The 16626-nt window shown below is 44.8% G+C and overlaps 1 protein-coding gene across 1 annotated transcript in view; it reads left to right on the top strand.

The window, feature by feature from the left end:
* The window catches only part of CCDC181 (coiled-coil domain containing 181), a 277488-nt gene that overhangs the window by 130753 nt on the left and 130109 nt on the right, over window positions 1-16626 (top strand). The window contains exon 3 of the mRNA XM_069204169.1: window positions 4451-5410. Coding sequence (XP_069060270.1) covers window positions 4451-5410 — 960 coding nt within the window. The remainder of the gene's footprint in view (window positions 1-4450; window positions 5411-16626) is intronic.

The following is a 16626-nucleotide window of genomic DNA, read 5'->3' as shown; positions in this document are numbered from 1 at the left end:
CAGTGCATTATGGTATATGTAGCTCATGATAACACTTCAGTGACAGTAAACACGTGTTTCAGGATAGTTGTGCTTCTTCGGTTGAGAGCATCCCTTTGTTTTGCATGTGCTGAAAATGTTTTTTTTTTTGTTTTTGTGGATGCCGTGTCCTCTTTTGGCTATAGATCAAATAATTTCTGTAGTTTTATTTTTTACATTTTAAGAGAGATTTTGTAGCCCTCTGGGATATCCCCTTTTCTTTACGTTTCCACACATGGGCCCTCATTACAACTTTGGCGGGCGGCAACCGCTGCGCGGCCACCAATGCGGTCACACTTCCGCAGTGGCCATTTCAACATCCCCGCTGGGCCGGCGGGCGGAAACCTAGTTTACGCCCACCGGCCCAGCGAGGATGTCGGCCGCAAAATGGAGCCGGTGTTGTTGCGGCGGTGCGACGGGTGCAGTTGCACCCTTCGCACTTTTCACTGTCTGCTATGCAGACATAGAAAAGCTCCACGGGGCCGTGGCAGGGGGCCCCTGCACTGCCCATTCCAAGGGCATGGGCAGTGCAGGGGCCCCCAGGGGCCCGCAACTCCCCTTTCGGCCAGCCTTTTCATGGCGGTTCCTAAAAGGCTGCCGGGAGGGGGACTCGTAATCCCCTGGGCAGCGCTGCCCTGGAGGATTACAACCGATGGGACTAACGTGGCAGTAAACCGCCGGTCCCGGCGTCGAAACAGCCCTGGCGGTCTTTGACCGCCAGGGTTGTAATGAGGGCCATGGTCTCTTGTAATGACTGACTCCAGTACAGAATTCATGGACTGTTCCTGACCTCTGCTATCACTATGCACCTTTCAACAAGTCCTGTGCAAATTATGCAAGAAACACGTATGTTCTTATGCGTGCCTACCTTGCCTTCACTGTTGCCAGTGAACCCTAAGGTATACTTAATTTTATGACATCTAGTAGTACACCTCTTGGGAAAACAGCCATTCAAACAGCACTGGTATTATCTGAAGGCTTTGTTTTTTGTTGTGTGGTTTACGCTTTATCGTATCCTTAACATCTTTTTCTTCTTAAGATGATACAGTAACACAAAATATTAAAAACAGTTTTGCCCAAGGCAGGCATTTTAAGGCTGTGGGTGGCAGGCATTTTAAAGACTGTGGACTGCATATGTATTTACTAGCTATAGGTACATTATGAAGTCCAGAAAATCACAGGCAACATCTGCCTAGTAGATTCCTCACTGTGACTAACTATCTTGAGTCACTCTCCTTGGAAACAATCACTTGGTGTCTACTATACCACACTTAAAGATAGCCAGTAGGACCTTTGTGTAGCCGTTATTTCAGTATATTCATGCCAAGAAAAGAGTGCGTCAGCACATGCTCATTGCTTGGGCAACTTCTGAAACTAAAATTGCATATTGAGACTGATGTTCACCTATTGTGTTTGCTTATCTTAAATGTGGTGTATAACATGTGTACATGCATGCATATAAATGTATAACTTTTTTTTAGTAAACACAGATTTAGTGCACCTTTTATGTTGACAGCAATTGTATTGTGTTGGTACAACATTATCTATGGTGCACTAGCTCTACTGTTACTATTATAATACTAGCATAGATTTTATACTAAGAGGTCCTTCATTCCAGACTTTCACAATCGCCTTGAAGATCCCTGACTTTCCCCCATCATTTTCACCCACATTCTCCTCATTTGTAAACACACTGGACACAAACTTTTCCATGATTCACCACGCCAACAAACTTGCCAATTCAGATAATTTCTATCTGTATACTTTAAAGAAGATAAAACAACACTTTTTCCCATCCTCTTTTAAAATCAGCAACTCCTCCCCTTATTTACTCTAGGTTTGACTTCAGCAACAGTGTACTAGCAGTCGTTCTACAAAGTGCCCTCAAGACACTGAAAGCATTTTTCCATGCCACTGCAAGACTTATGTGTTCCTCCCAAAAAAATGTATTGCATCACGCCTATCCTTGTTAAGGTACAATGGCTTCCCAGTGAATCCAAAGTGAAGTTCAAGATGGGCTGTTTGGCTTGCAAAGAAGTCCATCTTAACTCCCTTCTGTAGCTCACTACCATGCTACTACTCATGGCACCCTCCTTCAAACTATGCATGCTCAGCACAAGTCCTTCTCAGGTCTGTTTCACGTTTGTGGAACTTACTACTGGCAGACCTAAGAGTAGAACCCACTCTTATATCCTTCTACGAGCACCTGAAAACTTTCCTCTGTGGACTATAGTTGATAGACTGATGAAATCTGCTATCTGCTACTTACCCTAAGTTACCCACCCTTCCAAAGCTGCTGTTTTAGCCCTTCTCTACTGATGCTTACCTTTGTTGCCATATTATTCCTGTCTTTTCATATGTTCACTGTAGATTGTAGAGTTTGATTGTTCTGTGTAAAGCGCTGTTGTACCTTTTAGTGGTTTGCACGGTGTGAATCTGTTAAAATATGTAAAAATAATAAAAATGCACAAATATGTTGAGATTGGTTTAAAGATAGGAGATTTTAAAGATCATGTGAGTGTTAAGTGTGGAAAATGTATCAAGGAATATGAAATATAAAAATTAATAACCTGGGCAAGGATACCAGTTTGGTGGTAGCAATTCGGTTCTTTCTGGTCAAATTATTATTATCCCTCAACTCTGTCCCGTTTCTGGTCTGTCTGAATCTATCACAGGAATTCCTTATTGTCCCAAACCTGTTAACGTGAGGAGCATAACATAGTGTAAAGGGGATTATCCTTGACTCTTCTGAGTCTCCTATGCCACCACATACCTCGCCTTTGGTTTAGGCAACTAATTTGCAGTTCTCTGAACATTTCTAGTAAAAAAGCGTCTCTGGGCAAAAAGGTAAATTTATGATCTGACCATGATTATTTAGCTCCATTTGCAGCTTTTAGGAAACAGATTTCAATTATCTTAATGGGATCAGCGAAGATCTACAGGGCCAAAATAAGTCTCCAAAATAAGGTAACTGTAGAAGCATTTCCGAGCATCTCAGAGCTTTATGTACCACTATGGGGGATGAATGCATAGTGAAATGTCACCAATGTTTTAAGTGACTGTAGGTCAGATGTACAAAGCCCTTTTGTATTTCTTAACGGTCCGAATTAGTATATTGGACCATTAAGAAATGCAAAACGGCCTTTTCTTATGTACAAAGGCCATTAAGAAATCACAAATTGTGATTTCATCGCTGTAGAATTTGCAATTTGCAATTCCCAGAATAGGAAATACGCAAATAGAGATTTTCTATTTGCGATTCCTAGTCTGATGTACAAAGCATTTCCTAGATGCAACTTGGGCATTTAGGAGATGCAATTATTACCTATTTGGCGTCGGTGGTAACCAGGTGCAATTAAAAAGAAAAAACTCCCCAAGGTGCTTTTTTTATTTGCAATGGAGCACACACATGCCCCATAGGCATATGTGTGCTCTACTTGTGCACCCCTATTTTGGGGGTACACCAAGGGAGGCCTTTTGCCATTTGCCACCCCTGGTTTTGTATTTCCTAAGTAGCGATTTCTTAATAAGAAATCGCTATTTAGGAAATGCAAAACTGGCCCATTGACTAAAATGCAATGGGATTTCTTAATACCGATTTCCTAATAGTGATTTCTAGGAATCGCTAATAGGAGATCGGAAGCTCTGTACATAGCATTTTTATTTCTTAAATAGCGATTTCTAGGAAGTCGCTATTTAAGAATGCAAAATTCCATTTTTGTACATCTGGCTCTGTGAAACAAAAGAACCTTGTCCTGAATTTGAGTTTGGCCAGTGCAAGACATACTTCAAAAATCAGATTTAGAGTGCCTAGACATTACTATACTCTCAATAGGGCATTGTTTTATTTGATTTAGTACAGATGAGTAGAAAAGTGTTGGCCTTACAAAATAATGAGGTAAGTGAGCGAGTTGTACTTTGTTGTATTATTATGTTAGATCTGCAATGATGACTTTTTATTAGCAATCATACGTGACTGAAATTGCATTGTGGTATTTGTTTATTATACGTGTGGGCTCTACTAAATGAGAGGTTAATATGTTAGTCTTAACATAAGGTTTCTTGTTCACTATGTAGTTCGAACTTTGTGCAGTAGGTTTGGCAGAGTAAAACTACATTTGCTGTGTCTCATGGGCAAAATAAAATATTCTGTGCATGGTCTGTGTGATTCCGAGCTCTTGTGGAATTGTAGTCTCATCATTTAGCAAAGTTAAGAATACATGTGTAAATCTTATTCCCTGCATTGGCATACTTTCCCCTGCTTCTGCCCGATTGTGTTCAAAGTTGAACACATTATTTTTCTGTAACTGTGCTGATACTAAATATACTATAATCGTATTTACAGGGCAGCTTTTCCTGTTCCCAATACCCAGTAACATTCCTAAACTTATAGTGTTAAATAGTCTGAGTATCGTTTTTTTTTTAATTTTAGAGCCAAGATGAAGATATTGATGCAAAAATTGACAAGGAACTGCAAGAGGATGATAACCATGAATTACTGAAAGTGAACCAACAACATGATTCACATTCATTGTTAGAGGAAAAGCTATTAAAGGAAGTAATTTCTGAATCTGAGGCACACTTAAGTCACCACAGCTCGGAATCACATTCCAGCTTTGAAGCAGCCCTGAAAGACACTGAACCAGAAAACCTCCCACTACCAGAAGATGATTTCAGTGATCAGGATGAGGAAGCAAAACGCTACATTGCAGAAAAGATAGAAATGGCAAACAGGCAGCTGCAGCATGAGGAGCCAGTAGATGACAAAAGAGAAAGAAAATTAAAGTTCAAGGATAATCTGATCGATTTAGAAGTTCCACCTCTAGAATTTGTTGAAACCGATAGAGAATATAGCAACAGTGAAGATGATTCATCAAGTAGGATGTCAAAACTTAATATATATGATGAACTAAAACAGGAAAATTCATCTCTTCTTCAAAATGACTCAAAAGACGAGAACAAAGATGGGAAGGTTCTCGTAGAGAAAGACGGAAAGTTTGAGCTCATGAGCTTACGTGATATTGAGAGCCAAAGCTTTTTACCTAAAATAGATGGTGTGACTACTGGAAATGAAGTACCAGTGATATCACCAAGATCTTCGCATGGAAATGGTCTTGGCAGTACCACACTCAAAACAGAAGATGATCTAATGCAGCTACATTCCAGCAATTTACCACCACCTGGAGAAGTTGTTTCCTTTTTACCACAGCCACCCCCTAATCCCAGAGGCCGCCCAAGCTCTGCAACTCATGCCATCAAAGGAAGAAGGAAATCCCCCCGAAGGGTTCAGTCTGCAGATATGCCACAACGAAATTCAACGTTTTCACTTTCACCTCAACAAAAAGAGCTGAAAGAGAAGATAGAAAAACAGAAAATTGAACAGAGAAAAGAGGTGAGCGTTAATTACATATTATTAAATATATCATTATTAAAAATGGTTCACCATTTGATAATAGTCCTCTACCGTGGGTAAAACTGTGTACAGCGAAGCGGTCAAATATGCAGACATTAAAACACCTGGAAAGTATTTTAGGAACTGATGCTAGAAAAATATATTTAGTACAGATACATTTGTCTGACTTTATAATGTCTAACTACACAGTCTGTCATCATTCCAGGTAGATAACTATCTGTGTAATATGTGTGTATATATGTAGGCCTTCCCAAGAGACCACTACAGCTGTCTCTCCAGCCTGAGGGAACAACAAATATAAATAAAAAACATGCATTTAAACATACAGAGTTTTGGGCAGCATTGCCCTAGTTAAAATGACTATACTACCAACAATTTTATATTTATTTGTCAATGTACATATTTTGCTACTATTGTCTTGGTTTGCCAATCTTCGGTCAATACTATCTAGTCTGATGTCAGGTGGGAAACGTCCCTATCCGAATTGCAGTATCTAGACCCTGCCATATAAGAAAGGTGACCTTCTGTACCTGATCTAAAACAGTGGTATCACACTGCAGAGGCCCACTTTGCAGGATACTGATTCTTCCTACCTCCATCCCTGCCACACATAATGGCTGAAACTGACTGCTTGGAAACATATACACAACAAACAGCATTGTCTACCATGATGTCCAATTAAAGGTCAAGTGTTGGAACCATAGCGTCCACTACTTGTGTGCCTTGTGCACAGGGTAACCGTTCAGGACACACTCACCTTTGTCCCCATCCCTTCCGATGCTTAATAATTCATCCATTCCAATTATAAAAGCACAATCCGATGTATAATCTTTCAGTAGACTAGTGCTGACCTGCTTAAGCCACTTGAATAAAGATGACATGTTCCTAACCCAGATCACATCCAAGCAGGTGGTACTGTCACTTCGCTTGACACCTCCATGTTTTTCAGTCTGAGACATACAGTGTGTTGCCCTGTGTGCTCTACCCAGATGAGCCAGTGGAACGTTCCTCTGATCAAACAGATATAGATTGAAACTGCTAGAAGCTGAGTCTCCATCCTGTACAACATGATAAACTATGCCAGATAGCAACCCCCCTTCTGGCGAGAAGACATTGAGAGGCAAACATGGGGGTTGCACTTGAGAACATAAGTGGTGTTAATATGTTTTTTTTAACCTTTCTGCAAAATACAGCCCAATTTTAGGTAGCAGCGGTTTTAAACCTGAAGTGTACAGATCCCCGGAGGATTGCAATGCCTACTCAGGGGATTTGCAACTGTTAGAAAAATAAATAACATTAGCAGATGAATTAGGGATAAAAATATTAAAAACAAACTGAAAATGTTAATGCTTTGTAAATGTGAAGGAATTTGAAATTGGAGAGTAAAATTAAATAAGAACTGCTGCCCTAGACTGTCTCGCAAAGAATAGGCTCAGAGCCAATTTACCAACTTGAGACAGGCAACCAGGTGAACTGTAACCAATGAACAAACTCCGTGTTATATGAGAATGGTGTGTTATGGGCAGTGATCAAGCCTGTGAGACTACAGGATTAGTTGTTTGTTAGTGAGTTCTAAAACTCCTTTCACCATGGATGTGCACACACAAGAACCCATGCTTTATATATATTTTTAAATCAAGACCCTAACTGCAGATAATATGTATAGATGTAAATATAAAAAACAAATAATATGGTGGTAATGTAGGAAGCTGGCTCTCTATATAGTACACTAAAAAGAAGTACACCGTGCAGAGAGTCCAGTGGATCCCCAGTTGGTTTGCAGATGCAAAAGCAGATAGGACTAATGCTCTATTTTGTGGCGGTGTGGGCAGACAGGTAGGCTTCAGAGGGTAGTGCTGAGTATTTGTTGTACTCACAGACTAAATAAATGAGACACACACTCAAAGAATAAATCCAGAACCAATTTAGAAAAATAACACTTCTTTATATTTCTACTTTGAAACCAAGAACTTCATTATAAGGTAAGTATGTTTTCAAGCATAAATACTTTTTAGTTTCAAAAATTGACACAGTGCAGTTTAATATTTCTTCAATGTTAACCGATGGGAGGAAAACACAGTCAGCAAATTAGCACTTATTGATGACTCATTGGACCAATCTCGTAGACTTAAGGTAAGTACTGGGCAAGGCTTAGGACCACACCAACAGGTCACTCCGGGCAGCACTTGGGCGGCCGTGTGGAGTGGTGCAATACACATTGGGTGCCCAATGTATTTCATGGGGATTGGGCTCTGTGGATTTAGGCGGCAGGATCTGGCTGGGGGATCAGTCGGGAACAACTGACAGGTAAGTTGCAAACGTGGGGTGCTCGAGGGCATAGGTGCAACTTTGGTCCCCTTCTCCAAGGTCAAAGGGCGACGGATACAGGGGTGACCTTTGGTATCGGGTTTCCTTGTCCAGGAGCACTTGCAATTGAGGGGCCCTGTGGTCTGAGGCTGCAGGTGTCATCTGGGAATCCAGGAGAGGTGAAACCACAGTAGACTCGAGCTCAGAGGAGCCGGGGGATGTTGTTGACACCAGGGGTCCACTTCAACTTTTGCCCAGCGGTGACGGGTGCAGTGGTTGCTTTAGGTGTCGGATTCTCTCACTGTAGTAGCTGCAGGAGACGGGGCCTGCGTGCAGAGGCTGCAGGGGACTTCAGGGAGTCCAGGAGAGATGAAACGACAATGGACTCGGACTGTGGACAGCTGGGTACTTTGTTGCCACCAAAGGTCCATCCCACATGGTTCAATGACAGTGGGTGCAGTGGTGACATCAGGCATCAGGTCTTTGCAGTTCCAGAGACTGCACAGTCCTTTCTTTAGACTTCGTTGGAGAGCAGGTCCGCTGCTCACAGGAGACTTGAGTCTTTTTTGAAGGCAAGAAGTTTCTGAAGGTCCAGCTGTAGAACAAGGTGTCTTTTTGGTGCAGAGTCTGTTGAGGAGTGCAGACAGGCCAAGGGGATTGGTACCAAGTCAGCTGCTTCTTCTCTTCTGCGGGAGCGTCTCTTCTTTGTCCTTTTCTTCATAGGTCATCAGAATCTGAGTTGTAGGGTTCAGGGGTGCCACCTAAATACTCGATTTAGGGGGCATTACACGGAGTGCCAGTTGCTGTCCAAGAGGTTGCCCACCTTTAGGGTGACTACACCCTTTCTATGACCACTTCTGCAGGGAAATGGGAATAACCCTAACCCTAGTGGCCTAATTCCTTTCCAAATAAAGGTGGAGGAATTTCAAAATTCGTGTTTACTTCAACTTGTCCATGTTAGGGGTGGGACTGGCATGAAATGGCACACCTCCTAATATGCCTAATTTTCCATTCTGTTCTGCCACCAAACGTGGGTTCAAGATACGGGGTCAGTAATCTCTGCCATCTGAAGAGACCTGGGTCGCATTACAAAGGCGGCTAGGCTTTTGAAGCTTCCCGCCCTGGAATGTCAATTCTGCCTGGGTGAGGTGCTAACACCCCCAACCAGTGAGGACCAGTCAGTCAACACAGTAGTAGCTGGTAGGCTTTCAGTGGGCACCTCTAAGGACGAACGTCTTTCATAATGCACCAAAAGGTCACTAACCTCAAGAAGGCTGAAAGCAGGGAGACGAGAGGGGAATTACTCACAAACCAACTTCTCCTTGAATGTTTTGATTATTTGAGGAAGATGGAATACTGCTCGTAAATTCTCCAGCCGCTGTGAAAGTAATCTGCTCCAGAGAGGGAAGCTCCAATGAAGCCACGCACTGAAAAGACAACTTCTGAAAGAATCACAGAACTCCAGCTTAACCGGGAACACCTGCGAGCGAAGGAAGACTCGAAGCCAAGCACAGGAAACACCTTGGCAGTTCAATTTATAGACTGGTGTGCTAGTGATGAGTCATCAATAATGAGGGGTGTGGATGCTGCGCTGGTGATGAGTCATCAGACACATGCTGGTGATGAATCATAAAACACTTATGATGATTCATACAAATGAATTCGATGTCTCCATAAACCACTTGGCACACAGTTCACAAATGGGACAACACTTGCTTTTATCAATATAAACAAACATGCAATGTAATATTCAGTTTTCAGATGGAAGATCATTTTCCTCACAAGTTACAGGGAAGTGCTGTGCTGTAAACACATTCATGACACGCTTCATCTTTTTTCATGCATGCTGATTTATTTTGTGAGGGAGTAGTAAGAAGCGTGCATGCATGTGTGATTGTGAGTCCTAACACTTATAGTGACCAGTGTCCAGCACATGTATTAAAAATGGTTTCCCTGGTCACTTGCTATGTCTGAGAATCGACAAAGACATAGCAGGAGCATATCTGCTTGTGCAGATATGCTGTGACATGTAATATAAAGCACCCTGCCTTAAGGCTGTAAGGCCTGCTAGAGGAGTGACATACAAGAGCCAGATGTTCAAAGCCCTTTTGCATTTCTTAACGGTCTGAATCAGTATTTTGGGCCCTTAAGAAATGCAAAACGGCCTTTTCTGATGTACAGATGTTCATCGAAGAGGAAATCGTGAATAGGGATTACCTATTTGCGATTCCTATTTTTATGTGCTACGCATTTTCTAAATGCAAATTGGGCATTTAGGAAATGCAATTACCATTAACTTGAAGTTGGTGGTAAACATGTGCAATTTAAAAAAAAGCATTCCAAAATGCTTTTTTTAAGTGTAATAGAGCACACACTTTCCCCTTTGGCATATGTGTGCTCTACATGTGCACCACAATTTTTGTGGTGCACCAAGGGGGTCCTTTTGCCCATCACCATCCTTGGTTTTACATTTCCCAAATGGCGATTTCCTAGTAAGAAATCGCTATTTCGGAAATGCAAAACCGGCCCATTGACACAAATGCAATGGGATTCCTTATTTGCAATTTCCTAATAGCGATTCCTGCTCTGTAGGAATCGCTATTAGGAAATTGATAGCTCTGTACATAGCATTGTGCATTTTCCCAAATAGTGATTTCTATGAAGTCGCTATTTAGGTAATACAAAATTGCATTTTAGTACATCTGGCCCTATATGCAGTGTTAAGGGACGTGGCACACAGGCTGTGTGCCATGTCGGGTTTTCAATTTTGGGGAGCACCTTGTCACGCAGCCTGCAATGACAGTCTGCATAAGGTTGGTGCTGGGTCTCTCAGAGTGGCACAAGTTGCTGGAGCTCCGAGAGGCCCTCTTCAGTACCCATACCCTAGGTACTATGGGTGCTATTTACTAGGGACTTACAGGGGGGCTGAAGGGCCTGGTCACTGGGGGATCAAGTGACCAGGTGTCTTTTTTTAGGAAAGGAACACTGGCACTGGGGACCTGGTTAGCAGAAAGCTAGTGCACTTCAGTCAAAGTTGCATCTAAAAACATTACTACAAATTCACTGAGGAATTTAAAATAAAAAGGGGGCGGGCACCCTCTTCTTTTTAGATAAAGGCCTCTGGGGTAAGCCAGGGCCCGGGAAGGCTGTTGAAATATTGTTTTTGGGAGAAAAGCATGTCCCTCCCCGTCCGAAAGCCTTTGGGAGGTCCAGGGTCCCCATCCCCCTGGGGATGATCAGATAATTTATGGGAAGAAGGTGTGCAGTGCTCCCCTCCGCCCAGCCATTTTGAGACGCCAGGAACCCCATCCCCAGGGCCGCTGTAATATTTAGAGGAGGTGGCAAGTGTCTTCTCCCTGAGGCATTTTGAGACCCTGGGGACCTCATCCCCAGGGCCGCTTTGCCTTTTCATTGGGGAGGGAGGGTGCATGGCCCACTACCCGAGCCAGTTTTAGGTCCCAGGGACCACATCCCTTGAGGCCGCACAGCATTTGAACAGGGAGTGGGTTGTGGCCCCTCTCCCAGGTTATTAGAAGCTCCAAGGTCCTCATCCCCCAGGACCACAAGCACTTCGAAATTGAATGGGTGCGCCTTTTCCCACCAGGGACACCCATAGCAATGGCAGCCCTTGGACCTGTGACAGGAGTCCAAGACCTGCAGCCTCTGCCAGCTCCCCAGCTAGCACCCATTGTGATGTAGTGAGAGCTGGCTCCATTGGTTTGCTCCCGCTTGGAAAAACCACCTTCTCTCTGCTCCCTCCAGGTAGAAGCAAACCTGAGTTCTGTGCCCACGGGATCGCGGGCAGGGTGTTCAAGTTCTCCCTGCCCCAGCTCTTGCAGGCAAGGAGCTGCAATGTCCTGGAGAATAGGGCCCATAGAACACTGCTGCTATCAGGCCTGAGGGATGGGATCCCTGGGCCACAGGATGCTCGGGAAGGGGGGCCAGCCCCCCCTCCAAAAAAAAGCTCAGGTCACCTGGAATGCAGTACCCAGGGCCCTTATGGGCCCCTCCCTCCCACAATAAAATTCAGCCCAGAGGAATGAAGCCCCAAAGCCCTTCTGCGGCATGAGGAGTGGGGCCTATGCCCCCTTTACCATTGAAAAGTAATTGTCCCAGAGGAGGGGGTTTCCGGGTCCTTTAGAAGGCTCAGGAAGGAGGCTGCATGCTCCTTCCCAAAATAAAAGGAAAACAGTGAATCTGAAATTTCACAAGCTCTGCTTTAGGTGGGGAGCACCCCATAATGCCATGCCGGGACATTTTTCAAAAAACACATTTTGATGCTGTTGGTAACCCTGGCAGGGGCACCACTAGCCATTTTTTAATGTTGTGGAGGGCTGCAAAGAGTGTGGCAGTCCTCCTGCAACATTAAGTAAAAAGCACAGTAAGTGACCTTGGTCATTGAATCCAGGAGAGCCAGTTGGGGCCATGATGACCCTAGGGCTCCCACTGCAGTCCCCAATGTAGTGTTTTATGGGTTCCCTAGGTGGCCATAGAGGCACCCCCAGATGTCCCTGAGGAGGGAGCTGTGAGAAGGTAGCCTCTTTCTAGCCTTGTTACCCCCACTTTTGGCCTGTTTGTGAGTGTATGTCAGGGTGTTTGTCACTGTTTTCACTGTCTCACTGGGATCCTGATAGCCAGGCCTCAGTGCTCATAGTGAAAACACCATGTTTTCAGTATGGTTGTTATGTGTCACTGGGATCCTGCTGGTCAGGACCCCAGTGCTCATAGGTTTGTGGCCTATATGTATGTGTCACTGGGACCCTGTCACACAGGGCCCCAGTGCTCATAGGTGTGCATGTGTATGTTCCCTGTGTGGTGCCTAACTGTCTCACTGAGGCTCTGCTAACCAGAACCTCAGTGGTTATGCTCTCTCATTTCTTTCCAAATTGTCACTGACAGGCTAGTGACCATTTTTACCAATTTACATTGGCTTACTGGAACACCCTTATAATTCCCTAGTATATGGTACTGAGGTACCCAGGGTATTGGGGTTCCAGGAGATCCCTATGGGCTGCAGCATTTCTTTTGCCACCCATAGGGAGCTCTGACAATTCTTACACAGGCCTGCCACTGCAGCCTGAGTGAAATAACGTCCACGTTATTTCACAGCCATTTTACACTGCACTTAAGTAACTTATAAGTCACCTATATGTCTAACCTTTACCTGGTAAAGGTTAGGTGCAAAGTTACTTAGTGTGAGGGCACCCTGGCACTAGCCAAGGTGCCCCCACATTGTTCAGAGCCAATTCACTGAACTTTGTGAGTGCGGGGACACCATTACACGCGTGCACTACATATAGGTCACTACCTATATGTAGCTTCACCATGGTAACTCCGAATATGGCCATGTAACATGTCTATGATCATGGAATTGCCCCCTCTATGCCATCCTGGCATTGTTGGTACAATTCCATGATCCCAGTGGTCTGTAGCACAGACCCTGGTACTGCCAGACTGCCCTTCCTGGGGTTTCTCTGCAGCTGCTGCTGCTGCCAACCCCTCAGACAGGCAGCTGCCCTCCTGGGGTCCAGCCAGGCCTGGCCCAGGATGGCAGAACAAAGAACTTCCTCTGAGAGAGGGTGTGACACCCTCTCCCTTTGGAAAATGGTGTGAAGGCAGGGGAGGAGTAGCCTCCCCCAGCCTCTGGAAATGCTTTGTTGGGCACAGGTGTGCCCAATTCTGCATAAGCCAGTCTACACCGGTTCAGGGACCCCTTAGCCCCTGCTCTGGCGCGAAACTGGACAAAGGAAAGGGGAGTGACCACTCCCCCGACCTGCACCTCCCCTGGGAGGTGTCCAGAGCTCCTCCAGTGTGCTCCAGACCTCTGCCATCTTGGAAACAGAGGTGCTGCTGGCACACTGGACTGCTCTGAGTGGCCAGTGCCACCAGGTGACGTCAGAGACTCCTTGTGATAGGCTCCTTCAGGTGTTAGTAGCCTTTCCTCTCTCCTAGGTAGCCAAACCCTCTTTTCTGGCTATTTAGGGTCTCTGTCTCTGGGGAAACTTTAGATAACGAATGCATGAGCTCAGCCGAGTTCCTCTGCATCTCCCTCTTCACCTTCTGATAAGGAATCGACCGCTGACCGCGCTGGAAGCCTGCAAACCTGCAACATAGTAGCAAAGACGACTACTGCAACTCTGTAACGCTGATCCTGCCGCCTTCTCGACTGTTTTCCTGCTTGTGCATGCTGTGGGGGTAGTCTGCCTCCTCTCTGCACCAGAAGCTCCGAAGAAATCTCCCGTGGGTCGACGGAATCTTCCCCCTGCAACCGCAGGCACCAAAAAGCTGCATTTCCGGTCCCTTGGGTCTCCTCTCAGCACGACGAGCGAGGTCCCTCGAATCCAGCGACACTGTCCAAGTGACCGCCACAGTCCAGTGACTCTTCAGCCCAAGTTTGGTGGAGGTAAGTCCTTGCCTCACCTCGCTGGGCTGCATTGCTGGGAACCGCGACTTTGCAAGCTTCTCCGGCCCCTGTGCACTTCCGGCGGAAATCCTTCGTGCACAGCCAAGCCTGGGTCCACGGCACTCTAACCTGCATTGCACGACTTTCTAAGTTGGTCTCCGGCGACGTGGGACTCCTTTGTGCAACTTCGGCGAGCACCGTTTCACGCATCCTCGTAGTGCCTGTTTCTGGCACTTCTCCGGGTGCTACCTGCTTCAGTGAGGGCTCCTTGTCTTGCTCGACGTCCCCTCTCTCTGCAGGTCCAATTTGCGACCTCCTGGTCCCTCCTGGGCCCCAGCAGCGTCCAAAAACGCCAAACGCACGATTTGCGTGTAGCAAGGCTTGTTGGCGTCCATCCGGCGGGAAAACACTTCTGCACGACTCTCCAAGGCGTGGGGGATCCATCCTCCAAAGGGGAAGTCTCTAGCCCTTGTCGTTCCTGCAGTATTCACAGTTCTTCAGCCTAGTAAGAGCTTCTTTGCACCAACCGCTGGCATTTCTTGGGCATCTGCCCATCTCCGAGCTGCTTGTGACTTTTGGACTTGGTCCCCTTGTTCCACAGGTACCTTCAGACAGGAATCCATCGTTGTTGCATTGCTGATTTGTGTTTTCCTTGCATTCTCCCTCTAACACGACTATTTTGTCCTTAGGGGAACTTTGGTGCACTTTGCACTCACTTTTCAGGGTCTTGGGGAGGGTTATTTTTCTAACTCTCACTATTTTCTAATAGTCCCAGCGACCCTCTACAAGGTCACATAGGTTTGGGGTCCATTCGTGGTTCGCATTCCACTTCTGGAGTATATGGTTTGTGTTGCCCCTATCCCTATGTTTCCCCATTGCATCCTATTGTAACTATACATTGTTTGCACTGTTTTCTAAGACTATACTGCATATTTTTGCTATTGTGTATATATATCTTGTGTATATTTCCTATCCTCTCACTGAGGGTACACTCTAAGATACTTTGGCATATTGTCATAAAAATAAAGTACCTTTATTTTTAGTATAACTGTGTATTGTGTTTTCTTATGATATTGTGCATATGACACTAAGTGGTACTGTAGTAGCTTCACACGTCTCCTAGTTCAGCCTGAGCTGCTTTGCTAAGCTACCATTATCTATCAGCCTAAGCTGCTAGACACCCTATACACTAATAAGGGATAACTGGGCCTGGTGCAAGGTGCAAGTACTCCTTGGTACTCACTACAAGCCAGTCCAACCTCCTACATTGGTTGTGCAGTGGTGGGATAAGTGCTTTGAGACTACTTACCACTCTTGTCATTGTACTTTTCATAAGAGAAAAATATACAAAACAAGGTCAGTGTATATACACATAGCCAAAAAGTTTTGCATTTCCTCTTTTCACTCTTTTCTAAGTGCTGAAAAGTACTTCTAAACTTTCAAAAAGTTCTTAAAAGTTTAAAAAGTTTTTTTTCTGTCTTTCCAAAAAGTTCTGAAAACTTTTTTCTCTTTTGCTATCACTTTAACTCTCTCTAAAAAATGTCTGGCACAGGCCAAAAAGTTGAACTGTCCAAACTTGCATATGATCACCTTAGCTGGAAAGGAGCAAGGAGTCTCTGCATAGAGAGAGGTTTGAGTGTAGGGAAGAATCCTTCCTTAGAACTGTTAATTAATATGCTTAGAGTACAGGATAAGGCCATAAGTGCCCAATCTGTAGAAAAAGTAGCTAATGGTTCTCAATCTGATCCAGGGACTCCCCCAGGAAAAGGTTCAGGAAAGAAACTTCTCAGCCTGCCCATTACTAGACAGTCTAGCATAGTTGGTACAGAGGTTGAATCACATCATACTGATGATGTGCTCTCACATTATGCTGGTAGCCAAGCTGTTAGGGTGCCCTTGGTAAGGGACAGGTCTCCTTCTGTTCATTCCCATCATACCTCTGTATCTAGAAATGTCCCTCCCACCCACCCTGATGACAGATTGTTAGAAAGGGAGCTCAATAGATTGAGAGTGGAACAAACCAGACTGAAGCTCAAGAAGCAACAGCTGGATTTGGATAGACAGTCTTTAGAAATAGAGAGGGAAAGACAGAAGTTGGGTTTAGATACCCATGGTGGCAGCAGCAGTATTCCCCATAGTCATCCTGCAAAAGAGCATGATTCCAGGAATCTGCACAAGATAGTTCCCCCTTATAAGGAGGGGGATGACATTAACAAGTGGTTTGCTGCACTTGAGAGGGCCTGTGCTGTACAGGATGTCCCTCAAAGGCAGTGGGCTGCTATCCTATGGCTATCATTTAGTGGAAAAGGTAGGGATAGGCTCCTTACTGTGAAAGAAAATGATGCCAATAATTTTACAGTTCTTAAGAATGCACTCCTGGATGGTTATGGCTTAACCACTGAACAGTACAGGATAAAGTTCAGAGATACCAAAAAGGAGTCTTCACAAGACTGGGTTGATTTCATTGACCAGGCAGTGAAGGCCT

The sequence above is a fragment of the Pleurodeles waltl genome, chromosome 8 (assembly GCF_031143425.1).
Source record: "Pleurodeles waltl isolate 20211129_DDA chromosome 8, aPleWal1.hap1.20221129, whole genome shotgun sequence".
Taxonomy (NCBI): Eukaryota; Metazoa; Chordata; class Amphibia; order Caudata; family Salamandridae; genus Pleurodeles; species Pleurodeles waltl.
This window is presented reverse-complemented; position numbering and strand designations above follow the sequence as displayed.